This window comes from Scyliorhinus canicula, chromosome 5 (genome assembly GCF_902713615.1).
Source record: "Scyliorhinus canicula chromosome 5, sScyCan1.1, whole genome shotgun sequence".
NCBI lineage: Eukaryota > Metazoa > Chordata > Chondrichthyes > Carcharhiniformes > Scyliorhinidae > Scyliorhinus > Scyliorhinus canicula.
Genome location: NC_052150.1, coordinates 37,350,687 through 37,362,917, shown reverse-complemented (window position 1 = coordinate 37,362,917; position 12,231 = coordinate 37,350,687). Strand labels below are relative to the sequence as shown.

Genomic DNA, 12,231 nt, shown 5'->3' with positions numbered 1-12,231 from the left:
TTAAGTGTGTTGTATCCCGTTGAAAGATTCAAGACCGAAAATTGGTAACTATAATTCAGTACACAGTAAACATTTATTCAGTAAATAAAGTTTCAAACTTGAAAATAAAATAACCAAATCAAGTTTAAGAAATATTTCGGCATACTTGGTTTAGTTTCCTTCAATTGTCTTACATGCATTCTAGTTTCTATCTGAAAGCACATCCTTAGTATTCAGAGGCTGTGATTGTACTTGGTGCAGACAGTTCAAGTTTACCATCTAAAATATTCACTACTTCCACCCAATCCCCCAATTATTTTCAAGTTCTGAAGCAATCCCACTGTTTTAGAAACATAGAATTCCTACAGTGCAGGAGGAGGCCATTTGGGCCATTGAGTCTGCACCGACCCTCCTACCTAGGCCCACTCCCGCCCTATCCCTGTAATCCCAGGACCCCACCTAACATGCACAACTTTGGACACCATGGGGCAATTTAGCCAGGCCAATCCACCAATCCTGCACATCTTTGGACTGCGGGAGGAAACCGAAGCACCCAGAGAAAACCCACAAAACATGCGGGAAAAGTGCAAACTCCACACAGTCACCCAAGGCCGGAATTGAACCCGGGCCCCTGGCGCTGTGAGGTTCTGCTCAGGAATTATGAGCAGCCAGAGACTAAATTAAAAAGCTGAACCTCAAAAGGTAACAATTTCTGGATTTTACCTCACCCACAACCTTTGCCCCGTCTTTGAGATGAACAATATCCTCTTTTCTCTCAGGAACATTATTGTAGATGACCAAGATGTTTAATTAATTTCTAAACAGCCTTCTTGCCCCACAATTAATAAAGCATTTGATATCACTATTTATGTTCATACCTCGATGACCATTACTTTTATTATCCAACACCAGAAAGATTTTTAACCTAATGACTACTTTAACCAGCATATCTGTTCTTGGGATCGGGCTGTGACATCTGTAGACAATTCCAAAAGCAAAGTGCAGCCAAAACACAAACAAAAGTGAACTTTTCTTGATAGCTAGACAACCCAAAATAACATTGTCCAGCAAATGGTACTGCGGGCGGGGTGAAGAATTTATTTCCTACGGCACAAAATATATGGAAACAAAACCAATGAGTTCAAAACCCACCGTGGCAAGTTGCAAAACAGAAGTCACTAAGACCTGATAATTTATGGGATGGCATCAGAGAAAAAAAGACCATATGCGCTGTTCTGATTATTTTCACAAGCCAACTGTTTCAGGAATACCCTACAGGCAAAGGGAAACTCCTCCCTACAACCTGGGCTGACCTCCATGTGATTCCAATCTGACACTACCTGGATGACTAAGCATCTGCAATAAACGACGACCTTGCCAATACCACCCACACCCAGGATGGGACTGATGGGAAGAGCAGTGGGGAGGGAGTGCTGGTGATAATAACTCCCCTTTTGGGTGCCAATGGCTACATTACACATGCTGATAAACAAAACAAAGAGGCAAAGGCAAGAGGATATTCCCAGGCTCAGTCTCCACAGGCTGCCCTAGAAATAAGGAATGGAAGGTGCTCCTTAATGGACTAACAGTCAAACCAAAGGATAATATGCACCCGGTGAACATTGACCATGCTAAATTGTCCCTTAATTGGAAAAGGAAAATAATTGGCTACTCTAAATTTAATTTTTAAAAGTTTCTTTCCTCATCACAAATTATTAGGTTTAAAGTTCAAAAGAAGCACTTAAAGGCTGAATTCAGAACACTTAAAAGTTTTAATTCATAGCACCAGAGAGTACAGGTGAATTTTGGCCTATTGGGCTTGTGCTGGCTTTCTGAAACAGCTAACCAATTATTTCCACTTTCCATTCATTCCAAATAGACTTTTAAACTGTCCCATTCAAGTATTTATCCCATTCCTCTTCCAATGTTCCTGCTGAATCATAACATTTTGGGCAGTTTTCATAACTTCATGCATAAAAATAAATTCTCATTTCGCTTCCAGTTATTTTGCCAATTATCTTAAATCGGTGTCCTCCTGCCAGTGGAAACACTTTCTCCCGATTTATCAAAGTGCCTCAATACTGCTGGCTTTCATTCCTCGCTTCAACTATTCTTTCACATTGCCTATTCCACTTCTGTCCAAGTTTTTAAGTATAAATCACCCCCCCTCCCCGCCGCCTGGTCTATCTTTTATCTACCTTACTTGCGTGTCAACCCCTGTCTTTCTTCTTGCTCCCATGTAAGAGTTAGGGGCAGCTTTCCCATTAACAGGTTTCGATCATTAAAAGGCAGCTTAAAAGGACAAGTTACAGATTAAAATCAGGATGACTGACAAACATCCACTAACACCAAGTGGGAGACAAGTGAAAAGGAACAGGAGTAGGCCATTCAGAACCTCAAAGCTATTCCACCTGTCACCGGATGATGGCTGATCTGTATCTTAAGTCCCGCCTTGGTTCCGTAATCCTTCATGCTTTTGCCTGACAAAAATCTATCAATGTCAGTTCCGAGTTCCTAACGTTTTCCACCAATCAAATCCAGGTATCAAGTAAAATGGCCACACAAGATTTTACAATTTCATAGAATTTACAGTGCAGAAGGAGGCCATTCGGCCCATCGAGTCTTCACCGGCTCTTGGAAAGAGCACCCTACCCAAGGTCAACACCTCCACCTTATCCCCATAACCCCACCCAACACTAAGGGCAATTTTGGACACTAAGGGCAATTTATCATGGCCAATCCACCTAACCTGCACATCTTTGGACTGTGGGAGGAAACCGGAGCCCCCGGAGGAAACCCACGCACACACGGGGAGGATGTGCAGACTCCACACAGACAGTGACCCAAGCCGGAATCGAACCTGGCCATTGCAAAAGGAAAGGACGAGTCTAAGGTACAAGGGAAATCAAACAACTGAAAATTCACTGGTAAAACCAACAAAGCATGCATGGTGTGTCCTTGCTTTGAAAAAATAAAGTAGATCATTAAAGTAGTGCATGCCAAACACTTTAAGCAGAATAAAAAGCTGATAACGAAAAGACATGGACCAGTTTTGAGAGACACAGGCTTGCACACGCACAGAAACCTGTGTTTGACACGGATCATAAATACATGGGAGATTGACAACCGACAAATTGGTGGATATCAGATCAAAGGATGTCTGTATAAATACCTGTCTCTTGTCATCAGGGGCTTTAAGGAAGAGCGCATTTATCACAGCAATCGTGTAGGTCTGGATTTCAGGATCTGACCTTTCGTGACAAAATAACACCAAAATCATTAAGTTGGAAACACACCGTTTCTTTTGCAAATTTTAAACAGGACTTAGGACCATCAATTCAATCAACAAAATTAAATCACTTATCAGATTTATGTCCATCCACTCTTGATAAAAAGCAAATTGCTGGCTGTGAGCCAATTGCAAGTAACACACCAGGCCTACTTCTTATACATAAATCAGTGCTACCACACAACGCCATCTCATCACTTGTGACATATTATTTCTAACAGCACTCCAATGTAAACACATAATTTATTTGACCTACAAGTAGGGAGTGCTTATTTAGGAACATTTATTGCTCTCAACCACCTAGGTCTCCACTATAAGTTCTCCTTTCCCTTCAAGTAGGATTCTCAATGCAATACAAATTTAAAGTGGAAGGACAATATTGCAGGATTAAACGATATACATCGACACATTATTGAAAATATACATAGAACACACAAAAAACTCTGAAGATAATATAAAGTGTGAAATTTTACACAATACAATTTAATTCTGTCTGAATGTTATAACTCAGCTGTCTCTCATTATGGTTTTAAGAAAGGATGTATGTTGAGGAGCACTTGATAGGAAATAGCTCCTTATTTAAGTACAGGTAATTTGCAAAACAATTATTAAATTTCCCACCTGGTGAGCGGTTCACAGAATCATAGAGCACATTCGGCCATCCTATTTTTACAAAGCTATTCAATTAGTCCCATTCCCATTTCTCTTATCCCTGCATCCACCCCACCTCTGAAGTACATTTGCTATTTCCTATTGAAAATCACTTTCATATCTGCTTCCACCATCCTTTCAGGAAGTGCATTCGCAATAACAACTCACTGTATAAAACAAATGCTCAACTTTTCTCTGGTCCCTTTGCCAATACCTTAAATCCATGTCCCCTGGTTACCGGCTCTGCAGCCACCAGAAACAGTTTCTCCTCGTGGACGAGATCAAAACATTTCCAAGTTCTGAATATCTATTGAATATTCCCTTTCATATTTTAAGGAGAACCATTGCAGCTTCTCTAGTCTTTCCACTCAACTAGAGTCCCTGACCTCTAGTAACATTGTAATAAATTTCTATTGGGGAAAAAGAGGGGAGCAGAACTTGTTGAACACTCTTCCAGAGAGCCAGAATGGATATGATGGGCCAAATGGTCTCCTTCTGTGATTCAATGTTTCTATCAAACCTCCTCTTCATTCTCTCCAAGGCCTCGACATCCAACTTGAGGTGCAATGTTCAGCATTTGACACAAAATTCCAGCTGAAGCCAGACACTTGATTTATAAATTTTTTACATAACTTCTTTGTTATTGTACTTTGTGCCTCTATTTATAAAGCCACGGGCACTATGTACTTTTTGCTTTAAAACTTTTCACTTTCAAAAACTTGGGTACGTACACTCCCAGTGTCTCGGTTCTTGTACCCCCTTAAAATTGTGTAGTTTAGTCTATATCTCGCTTCTTCTCATTCTTCCTTCCAACATTTATCACTTCCACATCTCTGCACTGAACTTCACCTGCCATGTGTTTGCCCAGTTCACCGATGTCTGTCCTCCTGAAGCTTGTCGCTACCCTCGTCGTTATTTATGACAATTCCAAATTATGTATCATCTACAAACTTTTAAACAGTGCCCTATATGCCCAAGTCCAAAAATGTAATATTTATCAAAAAGAGCAGTGGTTCCAATACCACAGTCCCTCCAGTCTGAAAAACAAATATTTATCACTACACTCTTTCTTTCCATCTCTTAACTAATTTTGTTTCCACACAGCCTCTGCCCCTTCAATTCCAAAAACTTTCATTTTACTAGCAAGTCTATCATGTGATCACCTATCAAATGGCTTTTAAAAGTCCAATTTTCACATCAATTGCCTTGTCCGTTACTTCTTCAAAAAACGCAAGTCAGTCAAACGTCATTTTCCTTCAACAAATCCATGCTGGCTCCCATTTATTAATTCCATTCATTAATCCATATTTTTCCCCGTGCTAATCAACTTTGTGCCAAATTAATGTCTCCAAAACAAAAAATTCCCTCATCTACCAACATCAGGTTGGCAGGTAGGAGCTGCCATTTTGTACTTCCCTGAGCAACCCGAGGATGAATCCCATGCTGTTTTTTTAATTTGTAATACTTCCTAGTTATTTTGAGCCTCAACACTCAAATAGGAAACTTCTCCTGTGACATCAGCTGGAGGACCTTTAGTGAACAGCTCCATTTTAAACAGTACTGATACCCATACTATTTCTCCCTGGGTACGGACATGGAATCTTAGTTTATTGTACAGAAATATGGAGAAATTGATTTCTTGCCATGGTTCCCCACATTTCCCATGTGGTTTTCCTCTTGGATGAATTAAAAGTCCAGGAAATGTAATTTAGGAATGAGGAATCTTATTTTCAACAAAAAGCATTCCAAAAAAAAAACCCTCTATCAAGAATGCCTTGCAACCCCAGATTTCCATCAATTTCTACCACTTGCTCATTTGAAGAGATTTTTTACAATGTTACACTCCAGCACATGCCCTGTCACAGTTGAGGAGACCAGCTGTAACGGGGCTAGCAGCGTTCCCATGGGGAATAAATGATTTATTGGACAGAGTCAAATGTGGACCTTTTGCAAGCTGCATGTTGGTTGCACTGACATAAGGCTTGGGAGCGGGCTAATCATTCACCATCCCAACCACAACTGGTGCCCGAATCACAGAACTTTGGAGGAGGCCAGTTCAACAGGTCTGTGTCAACTCTTGGAAAGAACTAACCACATTGTCCTGTCCCTCTGCATATTTTCCCTTGAGAAGTGTATATCCAAGATTAACCACTCATTAAGGCAGGGCACCCCAGATCACAACAAACCAGTCTTTCTTTAAGCAATTATCTTAAATAGGCTACCTCTGGTTATCAACCTACCCTGCCAGTGGAAACTATTTCTCCCTATCTAGTCTCTCAAAAGCCATCAGAATATTGAACCTCCACTAAATCCCCCGTTTGACCTTCTCCATTCTAACTCATTCATTAAATGCAAGCTGCTCAATTTTAACTCTGAGAGCATTCTTTCAACCAGCAAACAATTGGCCTGGACAAGCCAGAAGGGGAAAAAAAACCAGGCTGCTCAAGGTTTCTGGATTCTGGCTTCCATAAAATTCAGAGACCAAAATTAAATGCAGCATTCCAGTGAGCCATCTCACAAAAACAGATGAAACTTCAGAATCACCTCCTTTGTACAGAATCTGCAGCACATATATCAGGGTGTCTGACCAAGGAACATAGGGCTTACAAGCCAGAGTAGGTCACTCAGCCCTCCTAGCCTGCTCCACCATTCAATAAGATCATGGATGATCTGACTGTGTCCTCAACTCCACTTTGCCACCTGACCTCCTTAACCTTTGACCCCTCCATGCCCATCAAAAATATGTCTAACTCTGCCTTGAATAAATAAAATGATCCAACCTCACTGCTTACTGGGGGAAGAGGATTCCACACTCAGAAAAATGTTGTCTCAGCTCCATCTTAAATGGAAGACTTCTTATTTCTAAACTGTGTCCCCCTAATGTCTCCCACAAGTGGAAACATCCTCTGGGCATTTACCTTGTCAAATCTCCTCAGTATCCTACATATTTCCATAAGATCACCTCTCATCCTTCCAAGCTCAAATGGGTGTAGATAGGCCTAGCCTGTACAACCTTCCTTCATTAAGATCATGCCTTCATCCCAGGAATGAGTCGGGTGAACCTTCTTTGAACTGCTTCTAATGTAATTGTAGCTGTTTTTCAAACAAAGAGACCAAAAGTATACACAGTGCTCCTGATGTGATGTCACTAATGCCCTGTACAGTTGCAGTAAAACTTATCTACTTTCATATTCCATTCCTCTTGCACTAAATTCCAACATTGCATTTGCCTTCTCAACCACTTTCTGTAACTTATATTTAATACTTGCTACGGGGATGTGAGCATTGCTGGCTGGGCCAGCATTTATTGCCCTTCCCTTATTCGCCTTGAACTGAGTGGCTTACTAGACTATTTTCAGAGGGCAATTAAGAGTCAACCATACTGCATACTAACTTTATGTTATTCATGTACCAGGACACCCAGATCCCTCTGTACCACCGGGTTCTGCAATGTCTCTCTATTTAGTCTACTGCTTTTCTATTCTTCCCGCCAAAGTGGACAAGTTCATATTTTCCCACATTATACTCCATCTGCCAAAATGTTGCAAACTCACTTAACCTATCAATATCCCTTTGCAGACTCGCTACTCCTCTAGGCAACTTATTTCCTGCATAGCTTGGTGTCATCGGCCAATTTAGATGCAATACATTCGGTCCCTTCATGCAAATCAATGGATCGCTGCCATAATTTATCTTGCTGGACTAGGCTCCAGTTCAGTTTTCAGCCAACGCCATCAGTGTTTCCTTTTGCTCCTTTCTCTCTCAAGAACTTATCTAGCCTACCCTTAAAAACATATCTACTACTCTCTGTGATACAGTTTCACATTCAAGTTTCTTATCTGATTTATCAGTGACACTCTAGTATGTATGATCATTTGTTTTGGACTCTGCCCGTAAGTGAAAATATCTCCATGTCTATCCCATCAAACCTCTTCATATTTTGAAGAGCTCCAGTGGGTCACTAATAATCATTCATTTTTCTAGGGAAACGAGACCTAGCTTCTTCAAGATTTCCTGATGGTTAAGATCTCTCAGTTCTGGTTTTAGTAAATCATTTTTGCATCTGCTCTAGTGCCTCTAAATCCTTTTTATAATACCTACTCAAGCTCATCTCTCACGACACACTGGGATAGTGCACAGTCAATTCCAGCCCCACTTGACCCAGAGTCGCAACACAGGTAAAATTGGATTTTATTTACAATACCAGAGGTCCTTGAATGATCCCAATAACCTGCAAACACCAGGTGTGTAACTTTAACACAAGTAACCTTTTATTATGTACAGTACCGGGCAGCACGGTAGCATGGTGGTTAGCATAAATGCTTCACAGCTCCAGGGTCCCAGGTTCGATTCCCGGCTGGGTCACTGTCTGTGCGGAGTCTGCACGTCCTCCCCGTGTGTGCGTGGGTTTCCTCCGGGTGCTCCGGTTTCCTCCCACAGTCCAAAGATGTACAGGTTAGGTGGATTGGCCATGCTAAATTGCCCATAGTGTCCTAATAAAAGTAAGGTTAAGGGGGGGGTTGTTGGGTTACAGGTATAGGGTGGATACGTGGGTTTGAGTAGGGTGATCATTGCTCGGCACAACATCGAGGGCCGAAGGGCCTGTTCTGTGCTGTACTGTTCTATGTTCTATGTTCTATTACAATGAAACGGACGCAAACTGGAACTGACTATATATATACACAGACACACACACACGGGGAAAGGGTGGTGGAAAGCGAAAGAAAATATTAATAAAAATAAAAGGATGAAGATTTTTGATCCACTGAGATGACTTCCAGTAAGTGTTTTGCTATATTCAGATTTCATTTTGATATTTCTTCCTTCTCGGCTTGAGGTAATTTTCTCTGGCAAGGTTGTCTACCTTCTCTGTAGACTTAGCATCATCCCAAGTTCACAGCAAGGGATGTACCAGGCACTCACTGCTTTCAGAACAATAGAGCAGTCCTTCGAGAGAGAGAGAGAGAGAGAGAGAGAGAGAGAGAGAGAGAGAGAGAGAGAGGGGGGGGGGGGGGGGGGGGGGGGGGGGGGGGGGGGGGGGGAGGGAAGGGAGACAGAGAGAGAGAAAGAGAATTCCTTTCACTTCGGAGGTCTGAATGCTTCTGCCCAATTCTCTCAGGAACCATCACACAGGAACCAATCACTGACCGCTGTCAAGAAGAATACTTTTCTTTTTTTAAATTCAGGGGATGTGGGCGTGACTGGTTAGACCAGCATTTATTATCCACCCCAGTTGCCCTTCATAAGATGGTGGTGAGCTACCTTCTTGGACCTTTGCAGTCCCTGAGGTGTTTGCACAGTGCGCTGTGAGGCAGGGGATTTCAGGATTTTGACCCAGTGACAGTGAAGAAACAGTGACATATTTCCAAGTCAGGGTGATGAGTGATTTTGGGGGGAACCTCCATTTGGTGGGGTTCCCAGGTATCTGCTGCTCTTGTCCTTCTAGATGGTGGTGGTCGTAGGTTTTAAACGTGCTCTCTAAGGAACCTTGGCGAGTTACTGCAGTGCATCTTGTAGATGCTATGCATGGCTGCCCCTGTTCGTCGGTGGTGGAAGGGTTGGATATTTGTGGAATGATAGCAAGCAAGTGGGCTGCTTTATCCTGGATGGTATCAAGCCTCTTGAGTGTTGTTGGAGCTGCACTCATCCAGGCATTTGGAGAGTGTTCCATTACACCCCTGACTGGTACCTTGAAGATGGTGGGCAGGGTTTGAGGGGGTCAGGAGGTGAGTTACTCGCCACAGGATTCCTAGTCTTTGACCTACTCTGGTAACTACAGTATTAATATGGCTAGTCCAGGTCAGTCTCTGATCAATGGTAACCCCCCAGGATGTTGATTGATGTCAAGGGCAGTCACTCTCACCTCACCTCTGATATTCAACTCTTTTGTTCCTGTTTGAATCAAGGCTGTAATGAGGTTATGAGCTGAGTGACCTTGGCGGAACCCAAACTGAGCATCAGTGAGCAGGTTATTTCTGAGTAAGTGCCACTTGCGAGCACTTGATGACTCCTTCCATCATTTTGCTGATGATGGAGCGTAGGCTGATGGGGCAGGAATTGGCTGGGTTGTGTACAGGACACACCTGAGCAATTTTCCACATTGCCGGGTAGATGCCAATGTTGTAGCTGCGCTGGAACAGCTTAGCTAGGGATGCGGCAAGTTCTGGAGCACAAGTCTACTATTGCCGGAATATTGTCAGGGCCCCTAGCCTTTGCAATGGCTTCAGACATCTCTTGATTCACGTGGAGTGAATCGTATTGGCTGAAGACTGACATCTCTGATACTGGGGACCTCTGGAGGAGACCGAGGTAGATCATCCACTCGACACTTTTGGACAAAGATTATTGTGAATGCTTCAGCCTTATCTTTTGCACATATGTGCTGGGCTTCTCCACCATTGAGGATGGGAATATTTGTAGAGCCTCCTCCTCCAGTGAGTTGTTTAAAAGGGAGGGAGACAGAAGATGGAAAATTAGGCTGGTTAGCCGGATTTCGGTCATTGGTAAGATTTTAGAGTCCATTCTTAAAGATGAGATTGCGGAGTACTTGGAAGTGCATGATAAAATATTACTGATTCAGCACTGCTTTGTCAAGGGGAGGTCATGTCTGACAAATCTGTTAGAATTCTTTGACGAAGTAACAAGGAAGTTAGACAAAGGAGAACCCGTGGACATGATTTATTGAGATTTCCAGAAGGCCTTTGACAAAGTGCCACATAGGAGACTGTTAAATTAGTTAAGAACCCATGGTGTTACAGGTAAGATCCTGGCATGGATAGAGGATTGGCTGGCTGGCAGAAGGCAGAGAGTGGGGTTAAACGGGTATTTTTCAGGATGCCAGCCGGTGACCTGTGGTGTGCCTCAGGGGTCGGTGCTGGGACCACAACTTTTCACAATATACATGAATGATCTGGAGGAAGGAACTGAAGGCACTGCTGCTAAGTTTGCAGATGATACAAAGATCTGTAGAGGGGCAGGTAGTATTGAGGAAGCAGGCGGGCTGCGGAAGGACTTGGACAGGCTAGGAGAGTGGCAATGAAGTGGCAGATGGAATACAATGTGGAAAAGTGAGAGGTTATGCACTTTGGAAGGAAGAAATGGAGGCATAGACTATTTTCTAAATGGGGAAATGCTAAGGAAATCAGGAGCACAAAGGGGCTTGGGAGTCCTTGTTCACGATTCTCTTAAAGTTAACCTGAAGGCTCAGTCGACAGTTAGGAAGGCAAATGCAATGTTAGTATTCATGTCGAGAGGGCTAGAATACAAGACCAGAGATGTACTTCTGAGGCTATATAAGGCTCTGGCCAGACCCCATTTGGAGTATTGTGAGCAGTTTTGGACCCTGTATCTAAGGAAGGATGTGCTGGCCTTGGAAAGGGTCCGGAGGAGGCTCACAAGAATGATCCCTGGAATGAAGAGCTTGTCGTATGAGGAACGGTTGAGAACTCTGGGTCTGTACTCGTTGGAGTTTAGAAGGATGAGGGGGGATCTTATTGAAATTTACAGGATACTGCGAGGCCTGGATGGAGTGGACATGGAGAGGATGTTTCCAATTGTAGGAAAAACTAGAAGCAGAGGACACAATCTCAGACTAAACGGACAATCCTTTAAAACAGTGATGTGGAGGAATTTCTTCAGCCAGAGGGTGGTGAATCTGTGGAACTCTGCCGCAGAACGCTGTGGAGGCCAAATCACTGAGTGTCTTTGAGACAGAAATAGATAGGTTCTTGATCAATAAGGAGATCAGGGGTTATGGGAGAAGGCAGGGGGATGAGAAAAATATCAACTATGATTGAATAGCAGAGCAGACTCGATGGGCCGAGTGGCCTAATTCTGCTCTTATGTCTTATCGTCTTATGGTTTAATTGTTCACCACCAGTCATGGCTGGATGGGTAGGACCACAGAGGTCAGATCTGATGCATTTGTTGTGGAATCCCTTAATTCTGTCTATTACTTGCTGCTTATGCTGTTTGGCAAGTGCTCCTGTGTTGTAGCTTCACCAGGTTGACACCTCATTTCTCGGTATGCCTGGAGTTGCTCCTGGAATGCTCTCCTGCACTCTTCATTGAACCAAGGTTGATCCCCTGGCTTGGTGGTAATGGAAGAGTGGGAAATATGCCGGGTCACGAGGTTGCAGATTGTGCTTGAGTACAATTTTGCTGCTGCTGATGGCCTACTGCAGCTCATGGATGGCCAGTCTTGAGTTGCGAGATCTGTTCGAAGTCTAGCCTATTTAGCATGGTGATAGTCCACATAACACGATGGAGGGTATCCTCAATGTGAAAATGGGACTTCGCCTCCACAGGGACTG

The 12,231-nt window shown here is 43.1% G+C and overlaps 1 protein-coding gene across 3 annotated transcripts in view; it reads right to left on the bottom strand.

Annotated features, from left to right (window-relative positions):
• The window catches only part of elmo1 (engulfment and cell motility 1 (ced-12 homolog, C. elegans)), a 330,714-nt gene that overhangs the window by 177,952 nt on the left and 140,531 nt on the right, over positions 1-12,231 (bottom strand). For all 3 annotated transcript variants that reach the window (XM_038796915.1, XM_038796914.1, XM_038796916.1), the window contains one exon: positions 3,152-3,230. In XM_038796915.1, the coding sequence (XP_038652843.1) occupies positions 3,152-3,230 (79 nt within the window). The remainder of the gene's footprint in view (positions 1-3,151; positions 3,231-12,231) is intronic.